The 14,113-nt window shown below is 47.6% G+C and overlaps 1 protein-coding gene across 1 annotated transcript in view; it reads left to right on the forward strand.

Moving 5' to 3' along the window:
• Sema5b (semaphorin 5B) overlaps positions 1-14,113 on the forward strand; it is a 120,447-nt gene that overhangs the window by 85,412 nt on the left and 20,922 nt on the right. Inside the window, exons 3-4 of the mRNA XM_005344892.3 lie at positions 1,075-1,174; positions 5,393-5,438. Of these exons, the coding sequence (XP_005344949.1) occupies positions 1,075-1,174; positions 5,393-5,438 (146 nt within the window). The remainder of the gene's footprint in view (positions 1-1,074; positions 1,175-5,392; positions 5,439-14,113) is intronic.

Raw genomic sequence — 14,113 nt, forward strand, 5'->3', positions numbered from 1 at the left:
TCCTCCCCTCTCCCCAGTGCTGGTGGGGCAAGAGAAGTTCCAGTGCTTTGGGTCGACCTGGGAGAAGTGTCCCAGGAGAGGGACTGAGGAAAACTCAATGAGCTTCTACCCATCAGTTAGACCGTGATGCCTGTTCTTTGCCCACCCAGCCCCCATGAAAGGCTTTGGCTTTGACTAAACACTCTCAAAAGGAGGAGGTAGACACTGACCATCCAGCTTCTGCCCCTTCCACCTCCGTGGTATCTTATCAGAAAGCCTGCTCCTCTTTCTAGGGAGGAGTTGAGGGGTAGTCAGTCACATATTCACACCCTGTAATAAGGGTGGGGCCCGATGGTTCTAGCAGCAAGGTCTTACCTGGAGCCAGGGCAAACTGGTTTGCCAGGCTGAAGACACACTGCCATGGAATAATGACGTCAGGTAGCAGAAGCCTGTAGGGTCTCTTCAATCCTATTGGGTGGGGTCGGGGAAGTCTTGGGAGAGGTGGGGATGGGGCTGGCAGAGCTAACTGTATTATTGAAGGAATCACAGAGGTCAAAGGTCTGTGGCCCTATGGAACAGATTGTAAGTATGAAATGTTTTAGGTTAGCGTGGGTGGGGTGAAGTGTTTGAGCAAATGTCAATTGGTCATTCAATAAGTAAATAATGACTGCCGGGCAGTTAGCTGGGGAAGTCAGTGGGGCCAGAACCCAAGGTTATAGGAGTTGAGACAAGTTTGGGGTTGCTGGGAAGGGATCTGAACCCTGAGACTGGTGTAGCTACGTGGAAATACCACTCTAGTTACCCTGTGGGAAGTAAACCAGAGGGACAGGTATGGGAGGCAGGTCCGGAGGCTGTTGGCAGCAGTCTAAGCAAAAAGGTCAGTGGGCTGCACTGGGGTGAGGTCTGGGGTCAGAGAAGCCAAAGAAGGGAGTGGAACCTGGAACCCGGAGGAAGAGCAAACCGATGTGTGTTCAGGTGACCGTTCAGGGTCTACTGGGGGCTGCGACCCTACTCCACCCTAGCTGCCACTGATCTCTGGGTTGATACTGGTGAAGCTGGAAGCTCCCAACAGTAACAGAAGGTCTCTCTTACCAGATTTGAAGCCGTGGGTCTCCAACTTCACCTACCCTGGAGTCCGGGATTTCTCCCAGCTTGCCCTTGACCCCTCCAGGAACCAGCTCATCGTGGGAGCTAGGTAATGGGGTTCAGGAGATGGGGGAGAGAATAGGAGCACTTGGAATGGGGTAGAGGGAACATTTTTGGGATGAGTGCGCTGTGAACACATTGTTCTCCCAAGTCCCTGTCCTCCGTGCCAGGCCTTGTCTGCGTTAACAACTGTCTATCATGTAGGGAAGTTGTGAGAGCTGGGGGGAAAGGGAGCAACCCTCAACCTCGCCGTCTCAGCTAGATTCATTCATCAAAAGTTGTTGGGGTAGTAAGAACAAGGATGGCAGCCCTGATGCCAGGATCAGCCCGGTTAGAGGTACCCAGGAGCCCCCTGCTGGCCAAACGGCTGCCTGCACCTAGGGTGCTGTCGTAGGTCATATGCTTCTTTTATAAAGGGCTTCATTTCTGTTGTTGGCCCATCTTTGCCCCCACTGTCCAGATCCAGATTCAGAAGGAAAACCCCATCTTACAGGCTTCCAGGCAGAGTGGGAGGAGCTAACTATCACGAATCATTCATTGCCAGCTTTGGAACCAAGGAGCTTAGAGACAAAGCAGGGTGTCCCTGGGCCAGCTTCACTCATAGCCCCTGGGAACTTGCTGAAAGGTAATACTCGAGTCTTCCCCAGTCTCTTGGCCAGGAAACTCTAGGACTAGGTCCCAACCTTGTTTCAACAAGCTTGGAAATGGTCTGACCCAGCACCACACACAGGAAGACACAAGAAGCTTGGGGCTAGAACCAGGTCTCCTAACTCCAGGGCTATGGTTCTGTATTAGCATGACATTCTGGCTCAGCTTGTGCTGGTGAGAAGGATTTTTCCAGGTGACACTATGGAGCTGGTTGCACCTGCCCTTTGCTTCCCCCCCTTTTGTTTGCTGTTTGAAAAGAAGATGAGTCACCTTCAAAGCTCTGGTCTGCAGTCAGCTGAGCTGGGTCCTTAATCTGGGAAAATTCGACTTTGGAGTCTCAGTTTTCTCTTTTATGGCCGACCTCCCTGAATGCTGGATCTGAGAGCATTTAAAAATGTTCTGAATGAAGTATTAATTTATCATGTTGTTACAGTGTAACATGCCAGCTACAAAAGAACTCAGTAAGAACCAAGCCACACTCCGCCCCCCACAAGCAGGCCTCTCCAGGTGCTCCCAGCATGCTCTGAGAGGTGGTCTGTACAGATGCAGACGGACCAGAGTATGGGCTTTCTTTCCCAGTAAAGAGAGTACTTGTTCTGCTTTCTATTTTGAGAAGGTTGCCCACTCATGAGCAGAGATCTCACATCCTTGCTCCCAGGTCTCACTAGTGCCAGCTTCATATATATGTATGTGTGTGTGAATGAATATATATGCAAATATACATAATATATACGTATTACAGAAATGCAATCTGGAAACTAGTGTTCATGCCATCCTTTCTCCTGACTAAGGTTTTAACAGCCAACACTTCTAGCTGAGTATGTCGACTCACATCTATAATCCTAGCATTAGGGAGGCTGAGGCAGGAGGATCACCTTGAGTTCAAGACAAACCCAGGCTACATAGTGAGGCCTTGTCTCCAAAAATTAGAAGGCAAAGCAAATGAATAGGGCTAGTGAAATGGCTCAGCAAGTAAAGGAGCTTGCTGCCAAACCCGACGATCTGAGTTCGATCCCCAGGACCTACATGCTCCCTCATATGCATACCCATACACATTCACACACACACACGCACAATAAATTAAAATATAATAACTACTAAAACAAACCAAGAAACATACATTTTGTTGTATACACCCTATTCCAAGACTTCGCTCTGAACCTCAAAAAGTTTTGGGAAGAATGTTTGTTTTAGGACAGCCACATGCATGATTTTATGTAGCATCTGTGTGATAAGTCAGAGGACACATGTAGGACATCACACAGCAGATAATCTAGTATGTGTAGTAAACCTCACATGCAGAGAATAATCCGGGCTCTACTGTCATCACTCCCCAGTTTGTAGATGGAGAAACAGCGACAGAGAGGTCGCCACCTGCCTGTGGCCACACTGTCGCGCTTTGGGTCTTCCATGGAAAGGGTGGTTATGTTTTCTGTCTACACGTTTCCTTCACATAGCCAGAGGCACAGCTTCTCCTGGGCCTTTTCCTAGCTCTGCCTTTAGATGTAGAGGGTGACATTCCATCTGGTCCCTTCTGCCCCTAGAGCCAGCGTCCTGAATCCTGGACTCTCTCTCATGCTCCACCCTTTTTTTTTCTGAGTGCTTTTTCCCCCCCTCTGTCTGATTCTCCGCTCTCTCTCCTCAACACCCTTGGCCCTCCAGAATTCAGGCTGGAGAAATGTTTTTATCCATTTATAGCCCGCCTTATTCCCCATGGGATCGGGAGCTGGGCGGGATACAGCAGTTTCCTGCTCGTGTCTCCCGGCTCCCCTAAGAGCTGACTGAACTGTTCTGATGAATGATTTTTGATGGGATAAAAATGAATTGAGTGATGCGAGGTTCCCCGTAATCTGTTAAAGCTGTGTGCAAATGCCTGCATTACCTGAGCACACAGCTGGGGCAGAGCCACAAGCTGGAGCCCATCTGTCCCTGGGCCAGAAGTATGGAGGCCAGGAAGCGCTGCCAAGGACCTGGAGAGGGGGCTGGGAGAGGACAGCAGAGGCTTGGAGCCAAGGTCATGGGCAAGGCCACCCCACACTAGGCCAGTGGAGAAGCAGCCAAATCATGGAGAAAAATCTTCCAGCCTCAAGTGTCCCATTCCCATCCCTGCCTTCCTTCAGCAGGGCCCCTCCTTCTCTTTCTGGCCCAGTCTCTTCATTTCTTTTCAGTACAGCTGAGGTGGCCAGAAGTTCCTAGATTAATTATTCCTAAAAAGTTCAGGAACCCGAAGGGAGATGGCCAAAGGCAGATAGAAAAAAAGAAAGAACGTTCTTTGGAAAAAAACCATGCTACATCTGCTTGTCATCAATAAAACATTTTAATGTGTCTCCACGGGACCATGAAGAAGTCAGGCATGGACTAGTTCTCCATTTTACAGATATAGACACAGAGGCCCACCAGGCCCTAGTAAACAGTGAAGCTTGGAATCCTACCTCTTTCTGCCATAGGGTATATTCTCAAAGCCTCAACTCTTTGTGCTGATACACTCTGACCCAGTGGGTGTCCCCACCACCCTCGTCACTCTCAAATTCTAAGTCTTGGCCATCTGGCTGCAGAGTTCAAACACAACAGGATCAGTGGTGATGCTGAATTCTCAATGGCATTGGCATCACCACCACCACCATCATCATCACCATCACAACCATCATCATCATTATCATCACAGTAAAGGCTCGTGAGCCACCGGCTGTTATGTGAGAGTGGTGTAGAGGCTGGCAATGCTGTGCTGGGTGGGTCCAGGGAGAGCCTGTGGAAAAGGCAAATCCAGAGTCATTGGCTAGAGATGAGGCTGCACACAGGGCCCTAGGACCTCTGTGGGAGGCCCATCTGCAGCCCTGCAAAAGGTCTTGAGGTTTCAGATGAACAGAAACAGGCTCCATGAGGTCACAAACTAAACAAAGCCGTTTAGTTGGCAGATAATAAGTAACTGTATCTTGATTCCAGAATCAGATGGACATGGCCAAAGAGGTTGGCTTTATAGGCAGAGAAGGGAATGGGTGGATGGAGGAAGGGGAGTGAAAACAGCAGAAAGTAGACCAGTCACTTCCCAATTACCTTCCCTGTAAAGTGGGCACAGCAATAGAAGACGAACTGTCGTTAACCTCAGGCAGAGAGAGCAAGCACTTCACTGTCATGGCAATGGAAACTAGCCTGACTGGGAATGTGGCTCTTCTTTTTGTCTAATTTCTCAGAAGGCCAGTTTTGCTTTAGCGATGAGCATTTGACATGAGCATGAGTAACTCCATTTTGATTTCTCAGTCTGGTCAGCTGGGGCCCCGTTAGTTCCATTCAACAGTGGCTTCAGGCAATTCCTTCCTGGGTCAGGAACAGATACACCATGAAGTCTGCAGGTAACTCCCAGCTCTTTGATCTACCATTTCTGGGACTTGGGCCATTACACAGCCTGCCTCTCGTAAAATGGAATTTCTTATAGCTACTGCCAGGCTGGGTGAAGGTTCATTGAACTAATCAAGGTGAAGTTCTTTCTTGAGGTTGGCTCACCCTAGGTCCTACAGAGGACATATTTCCAGAACCCCATAAGACCCGGGCTGGGAGGTTGCCTCCCACCTTCCTCCCTACAGAGCCAGAGTGACTTGTGATTTCTGTTCTGTTTTCACAGGAACTACCTCTTCAGACTCAGCCTTGCCAATGTTTCCCTCCTTCAGGTACATTTGCTTTTCTTTCCTTCCTGTGTTTTTTTCTGTGTGTGGAAACTGGGGGCTGGGCGGTGCAAATAGCAGGATACCTGATAGTCAATTGCAGGAGCCCCTGGTTTTTTCCTGGTCATGAACTAAAACCCTACTATCAAAGCTACCCTTGGAAGGACTCGTGGAAGTGGGGTGCAGAGCACTCTCACATGGAGGTGCACACAGGCCTCATGCATTGTGTTGAGGAGCTGACAAGGAAAGGAAAAGGGGGCACCAGGCTGGAGTGCCCCCCTCCCTGTCAGCTGGGACTGAGGGCTTTGCCAAGATGCAGAACTTTCTACAGGGCAAACAAGACCAGTGAGTCACTCTAAGTACAAAACCGAATTCCACGGGAGAGGTCCAGAGTTTGGGCCTCAGGGAAAATGGTGTCTCTGGCTCCTTTCTTAGCTTGGCCTGAGAGATCCTCGTCTACCTCGGCATTTTCATTGAACTGTGATTGATTTATTATCTGCTGCCAAGCAAGGCTCCCCAAGCATAATTCCCTAAGTGCTCTGAGAGGCTTTTTAATGGGACTCCTTGATCCAGAACAGCTATCCCAGATTAAGAAACAGATGCCAAGCCATCTCACCAAGACCAACCATTACAGAGGAAGGACAGCCATTCTTCTTCAAGGAGGAGAGAGCATCCATTGGCCTGCCCAGGGGCTGTCTTAACAGTCTAGCATCCGCTGGGCACGTATTGGCTACCAGCACTGAGCTGGGAGCTTGGGGCATTAGACAAACAGAATCTCTGACTCCAGGGAAGGGTGATGATGGATGCAAACAGTCTAGTTAGAACTCGGGCGTTAATCAGTGCTGAACTGTTTGGTGTGAGTTTTTGCAGCAGCAATCAGTTAGGGAGGGGGAGACCTCCTTGATAAGCTAGTTTGACCTTCTGGTGTCCTTGTATCCAACATGGTCCATAATCTCAATGACTGTTGTGCCAGAGGAAATATCTAAGTGTATAAGGGATCTGCCCATTGGAAAGGAGGGGGTCACAGGAACTCAGGGGGAGTTGAAAGGAAGTGCCATGTATCCATTAATGCATACCTTCCTGAAGCCAACCTGCAATGCATCTGATAAACATTTAATGAATATCTCTAAAGGTCAGGTCTAGTCTATGTATACCATGGGGTGAAGGTGACGCGTCTCCCAAAGGCTCATGGGTTTTAAACACTTAATGGCTCACTGGTGGCACTGTTTTGGGAGGCTGTGGAACCCTGAGGATATGGAGCCTAGCCGGTAGCTGTAAGTCACCTGGGCCTGGACAGCTATAGCATAGTCTTGATCCTGGCCCCATCTGTTTCCTGATCCATCAAGATGGGAGGAGCCGGGGGCTGGAGAGATGGCTCAGCAGTTAAGAGCATTGCATGCTCTTCCAAAGGTCCTGAGTTCAATTCCCAGCAACCACATGGTGGCTCACAACCATCTGTAATGAGGTCTGGTGCCCTCTTCTGGCCTTCAGGCATACACGCAGAAAGAATATTGTATAATAAATAAATAATTAAAAAAAAAAGATGGTGGGAGCCTCAGACATAGCTCCAGCCTCCATGTCCTCTGCCCTGCCTTCCCCACCAGGATGCCCTCTGGTAAGGGATCAGGAGCCGCACACACCCCTTCTTCCCTTAAGTTGCTTCTGCCAGGTCTATGATCACAGTGATGAGAAAAGTCACTACGGCATGGTGCTCGGCATTCACATTGTAAAGGTGAGGCCTCAAGGAACATGCACAAGATGGTATAGCGTTGCTTTTCCTGTAAAGGGAACATGGGTCATGTCCCTGCATGCCAGGCTGAAGGGAGGCATGCCAAGTTCCCAGAGTCAGCAATCCATGCTCACAGTGGACAGCCCAGAGACTGACTTCTAATTGGCATCCGTAGGCAACAAAGCCAAAGCTGACAGGTCGGGACCTGGGGAGCCAGTGCAGAGGGTCACAATCAATGTGAAGCAGTAGAGCCAGGGTGCCTGCCCTGAGCACCTGGCAGTCGCTTTTCATTTGGTTTCCTATGGTCTGCAAATGAAGGTCGTCTGGCCCTGGAGAGTGGGTAGAGGCGGAAGAGTGAGATGTAGAGAAATAATGGCAGAGCCCTGAGAAACTGCAAGGGAGGGGTGGCCCAGAGGCAGAAGAAACCCTGCAGGCCCAGCAGGGTCTGAAAAGCTATCCAGAGGTGTTGCTTTTGAGCTGGAACTCAAAGGCTGTGTTTGCCTGGAAGCAAAGGGGAGAACAGAGGGATAACACATGGCACTGGGGAGGAGGGCAGGATCAGAGAGTAGGAGGAGGGAGGTGAAGCCCTTGGAGGGAGTGGGGTCTTCATTGCTGAACTGTGGAGGGGGAAATCCACATATTACTTGGAAGGCAATAGAGATCCATTAATGAGTTTAAGCAGACAAATGACAGGAATAGACTTGTCATTTAGGTCACCTGACCCAGAGCAGGCACTGGAGACATGGAAGAAGCAACCAGAAGACAATTGGAATTGTCCAGTGGAGTGATGGGAAGGTTTGAGGGGGGTAAGGAAGAGGGATGGAGGGCAGGAAGGAAATCCTAGGCGGCAGGTCATACAGGGCCATAGCCTCATATAACCTGAGAATCGCAGGCATGCTGGCTTCTATATAAAGGTGAGCCCTAGAGGAGTTAGTCATGCTTGGCCCACAGGGGTGACATCTAGGTTTTTGGCTTACACAGCTGGCTACCATAAATTAGGATGAGAATTGTGCTGACGCCAGGCCATCCGGTCCCTTGCCTATGCCCCAGAACTCCTAAGGGAGCTTTGACAAGCACCGGTGCCTCAGAGATGCTCATCTGATTGCTCAGGGGTACAGCCTGGACACTGGGGTTTTTAAAAACTCACAAGTAATTGCAATGGGTAACTAAATTTAGGACCACTGCTGTAGGGTGTCAAGACAGCCTTATCTGGGGTGCCATCATGCTGCCAACGGCCTCCCCTGGCCTCTGCACTAGCTGGTCCACAGGACATAAGTCATGGACCTTTTTGGATGTTTAGACTCTGGCCTGGGCTTTGGTTCATCCAGTTCAGTGCTGATGTAGTTTCAGGATAGACAGACACCTATGGCACCCCCAGAGCTCATTCTTGGAGTAGGGGTTCAGCTTCCATAAGGTTTTCTAAAGTATCCTACAAACCAACTCCAAGAACACCAAGAAGCCTCCTTCACCAGCTTATCTCCTAGAGGTTTACCTTCAAATCCAGGCTGGGTTCTTCTGACGGAACCAAGGAGGGAGATTAACATGTTCATGTCATTATTAACTACTCTGGGAGGCACTGTCTGGCCACAAAGGTGAGTGAGCAGGGGAGAGGTTACTCAGACCTCCTAGAGCCTCCTCCGTGACACTGGTGGCAGACCTGGGGCTCTGGTCAGTTGTCTGGCCTGAGTGGAAAGTCTTGGCTTTGGGCTCTAAGTACCCACTTTGTCATGTGACCTGGCACGCCATTTTTGCAGAACCTCAGACCCTGTCCTGGGTGTTGACTGTGGCGAGCTGCTCAGCAGCATTCGGAGGCTGAAGTGAGCTGTACAATTGCAGTGACAGGGGAGGGGACACCGAGCTGTCCAGTGGACCCCAGAGTGTGATTTAAGTCCAATTAAACCTTAGTGTTTTATTGATAATTTAAATAATTGACATTTGTTTAGAAAGAAATCTAACTGCAAAGGGTTTATGCAAACCAGTGTCCATTAAAGGGACCTCCACAAGCCCTGTGAAACAGTTGATGTCAGGGACTGTTCCCTAAAGAGAATTGAAATCCCCAACTCCTTTCAATCCTCAAGTACTACAGAGAGGGAGTGTGTATGTGTGTGCATGCATGTGTGTATGTGCATGTATTAGAGTGTGAAAGTGTGTGTGCGTGTCTGTGAGTGTACATATGCGTGCATATGTGTGTGTAAGTGTGTGCACATCTGTGTGAGTGTGGGGGGGAAGTGGGAACAAGTGCTGAGGAGGACGGTGAAGGAGGGAAATCAAATCGTTCAGCTGCTACAGTTATTACCAGCATAACTCAGCCAGTGGTCATAGGACTCTTCAAAAAGGAGATGAGTGAGGCGTGTGACCTGCCTTGATGGGGACTGGGGGCCAGCATGATGCTTGCTTGAATTTGGCAAGTACCTATTCATGAGTGACCTTCATTGGTCCAGTTTCAGGGCCTAATTGCTACAGTGTTATGATCTTGGGGTACCAGAAGGCCTGTAGGAGCAGAAATGATTATGATGGTATCCTACACACCAAAACATGTAATGGGACTTTTAGGGGGTTGGGAAGACATTTGGGGGTGGTCCAAGTTCTCCTCTGGCCTCCCTCACATCCTCCACACTTGGGCTCAGCATCCTGGAGCTATGGGTAGTTTAGAGTCTGCTCCGTGGTGAACTCAGTGCTCAGATGGTGCTGATGCAGAGCGGTCATCTCTGGTGTGTCTAGGGGAGCTGCCATGTCCACACAGAGACCATCCCGTTCATAGCCTGGTGATCTGCCTGCTCTTCCTCATAGCACAGAAACCACACAGCTCTACCTGACCTGAGATCATGACCTGGAATTTCTGGGGCAGTACAAGTAGCAAGCATTAGTCATGCTGCTGCTGCTCAGTATGTGCCTAATCTCCATTCCTTCACAGGAACCCACCAAAGGCATCAGGGAGTCGGAATAGGCACACATCCCTACATCAGAGAGGGTGAGAAGGCGCATGTCTGTGGAGCAGAAATCCAATCTTTCTGGGAGATGGAAGTGCCTCTATAAAGCAAATTTCTTTGTTATTTCATTACCCAACAATACAGTTGTGTACCAAAGGCAAGATATGGGTTTGCTAAATGTTTCCCACATTTGCGTATTTTGTTCTTGGGTAGTTTTGACAGGGTTGGGGCATTTAGGAGGTGGGTCCTTGTGGTAAGTATGAACCACTGGGGGTAGGTCTTGCTGTCTTTTGACCTGTTGTCTGGTTTCTGACCCTTCCAGATGTGAGCAAGCGCCCGCTGTCACTGCCTTGAGACATAAAACACCATGCCAGCAGGGCAGTGGTGGCACACAAGTTTAATCCCAGCACTCGGGAGGCAGAGATAGGTGGATCTCTGTGAGTTTGAAGCTAGCCTGGTTTACAGAGTTAGTTTCAGGAAACCTGTTTTGAAAAGCTGATAGATAGATAGATAGATAGATAGATAGATAGATAGATAGATAGATGATAGAAAACACACAATTAATGCCTTCCCTGCTATGATGGTCAATTCTCCTTGACACTTGGAGACAAATAAATCTTCCCTCCACTCAGTTGCATTAGCCAGGCAAGAATACTGAACAGACTATGTTAATATAGGCGAGAAAGGCATCCCTTGTCCACTCCCTGACTTCTTCTCAGGGTTTTGGCCAAATGGGAACCAAAAGAATACAAGACTGATTAACCAGAGACAGCCATATATGTTTCCATGATCCACACATACCTGGGGAATCTCTACACAACAATGAAATCCAAAAAGCTGACCAAAGCAAGAAGCTTTTATACTTTTAAACAAAGAACAACCATGAGTTTATTGCAGGCATGATAGAAGAAATAGACCTTTGAACTAGGGTCTAAATTCTTAGGGATGGTGCTAAGATATATGGGGGTGTATAAAAGCGAGTTGGAGCCAAATGCTACACCAGCGAGTTACTGATTTTAATTACTGTTCTAGCCACCACAAGTCTCTGGTAATGAAAGCTATTGTCCTATCCTGGTACAGAGAGGACCCCTCTGCTGTCAGAGTCTTCATGGTTTGCGACCTGTAGGAAAATAAAGCCAAATGGTCCTTTCTCAAGTTTCAATTCCACAGGTAGTTTCAACTGGAAACAGGCAATATACCAACTTGACACACTGTTGCAAGGCATGTCCTGTTCTCTTTCAGTCTTCTGCTGCTGTGTACTGGTTTTCGGATGAAGAGCTAGCTCCCTAGTACCTTTCAATTTTGGGTTATCTGTCCGTCTACTCACCGTCTGTCTGTCTGTCTGTCTGTCCGTCTTTGGAGACAGGGTCTTGTGTATTCCAGGCTGGCCTCAAACTCACTATGTGGCCAAGGATGATGGTGAAGTGCTGACCCTCCCTGCCTCCATCTCCCAAGATCTAGGATAATAGCTATGTACCTCCATGCCGGTTTGATGCAGTGCTAGTTCGGGACCAAAGCCAGGACTTTGTGGATGCTAAGCAAGCCCTCGACCCAGTGAGCTGCACCCCAGCCTCTTTCATTTATTATTAATTCCGAGTCATGAATATGCACTTGTTGATGTGTTTCCATCTATGGCTGTTGTTATGGTTCATAGCTACCCCATCTGTCACAGTGGGAGGCCTCTTCAAGTCGGCTTCTGGGTCCTCTCGGTCCAATTCTATCTGGTTAGTGTGGCATCCTAGCATTCTGGAATGACAAGATGTTCTACGCTTGCCTTGTGCATTTACTGCCCTGCATGGAACCAGCCATTTCTTCAAGAAGCCTCCATTCTTTCCCGTGGAAAATGCCTAGCGGCTTTAAAAAAAAAAAGTGCACAAATAGCCAAAAGCCAGCAACCCAAGGAAAGCCTTAAAGTAAAAGGGAAGACCAAAATAAACACGAGACGGCACAAGCTGCAAGCTGCAGAGAATATACAAGAAACTGAAAACATTTTAAATTCCATTACAAACTAACTTGTATCTCCTTCCATATGGAAAATATTTTTATACAGCAATAAGTTGAAAGTATGACAGCTGACATTGCAATTAGGAAAATAAGAATTGAAGGATTCAAAGATAAAAGTTGAAGAAAAGTCTCCCCAAATTAGAACAACAGGATCAAGATGTGCAAAATGCGAATGCCAGAAAACTAGAGAATGTGTCAAGGTATATGGATCAACCAGGTCTTGAATGAACACACTTTCCAAAAATAAACAAAAGGAAAGGTGAGAAGGAAAAGGCAAAATAATGTAAGAAAATTTGCTACCAAGTCTTCAAGTCAAGAGTTAGCTACGTTTTCAAAAGTAACCCAAACTTACATCAAAAGCACTGTTTTTATGGGGGGAGGAGCATAAAGCTTCCCCTAAAGAAATCATAAAGCAAGGAATAACCAGCCTACAGTCCACAACCTCAGAGAACCTAGACAACGAAGAGGACCCTAAGAGAGATATGCATGGACTCACCTAGGAAGGAGAAAAAGACAAGATCTCCTGAGTAAATTGAGAGCATGAGGGGCAGGAGTGGTGTGTGGAAGAGGTGAGGAAGGAAGGAGAATGGGGGAAAATGTATAGTTAAATTAAAAACAATAAAGAAAATAACAATTTAAAAACAAAACAATGAAAGATAACAAAATGGGGTCTTCTGAAAGCTGAAGAGAAAGAATTATTATATCAGATTCTTTGGGTGATCCTGGAATAGAGAAGACAATGGATAAACATTTATCAAACTGGGTGAAGGTTATAGTCAACCTATAATTCTATATGAAAGCAATTAGTATAAAGAAAGAATCGATCAGACACACGTGAACTTTAAAAATTGATCCACAGCATTTCTTCTTAGGAAGATACTGGGGTTGTATGCCACCAAAGTAAGCAAACAAATCCAGAACCAAGGCAGTGTGGCTTCTGGAAACAGAAGAGGGGCAAGCTGCTGGTTTTAGCCGGCAGGAGGCCTCACAAGCAATGGGTTCACTGGGAGGTTGGAATGCAAAGATGAGGAAGGAAACTAAAAGATTATTAGAATCACTGTGCACACAGAAATTATATGGCATGGCATTTCTTTTGGAATGTTTGAGAAAAATCAATGGGGAAGGCTGTTTGAGAAAGGAAATTGCCTCCGATCTTGAGTGTTTGACTGACTTTGAGATAACCATTCTCACAACTTAATGAGTCTGAAACCAGGTGTTCTCACAATGGACAGCACCGTCTCTTATCCACTGTCGGCCACTACTTCGGTCCTGATGTAGCTGCTGTAGCCTGAGCAGGTGGCCATTATCTACTCTGTCTGACTGGACAACAGCCCCTTTGGCACGACAGTCATCGTAAGCTCATACAAGAAAGATTGACTCTGGATTGGTCAGAGACCTGTTTATACCTCTGGTGAGATCGAGAGAGCATCACAGCCAAACTTGCAGAACAGGATCAGTGGCTCTGAAGAAAGTCCTGCAGACCAGAGTGAACGGCTCTGAGAATTCTTGCCTTGCTGACGCCAGGGCAGTTCAACAAATGATGTTCTATATAAAAGAAGAGCAACAAAATGAATGGCGAGAGCTCCAAATTCGGAAGAGGTGTGCACGGAGTGTAAGAAGGTTAGAGACTCCTGACATTTTCTCCTTTTTTTTAATGTGTAAGACCAACGTGTGATAGAAATACATCTAAATAAGAACTCTTCCAATAAGTTTGCATTAGAAAGTTAGGGGATGGATAAAAGTGTTGGCTGGAAGCACAGTTCCTTCACCGTGGTTTGTGTCACAAGTCAATGGCTCACAGTCAGGGAACTCTGAGGCATTAGCTGTTTGGAGAGAAGAGCCTAGTCTTTACAAGAATATGAATACCAATGTTGGATCTTTATTAAAATATGAACTGTTGAGGAAGGATGGATAGAAGGGAGTTGTAGGTGTGCTCTGGGCTGGAATAAAATGGAGATAGACAAGTGGGAAAGCCCTTCTGTATCTAAAGCTCACCAACAGCAAGGGAGCTACAGATT

The sequence above is a fragment of the Microtus ochrogaster genome, chromosome 2, assembly GCF_000317375.1.
Source record: "Microtus ochrogaster isolate Prairie Vole_2 chromosome 2, MicOch1.0, whole genome shotgun sequence".
Lineage (NCBI taxonomy): Eukaryota > Metazoa > Chordata > Mammalia > Rodentia > Cricetidae > Microtus > Microtus ochrogaster.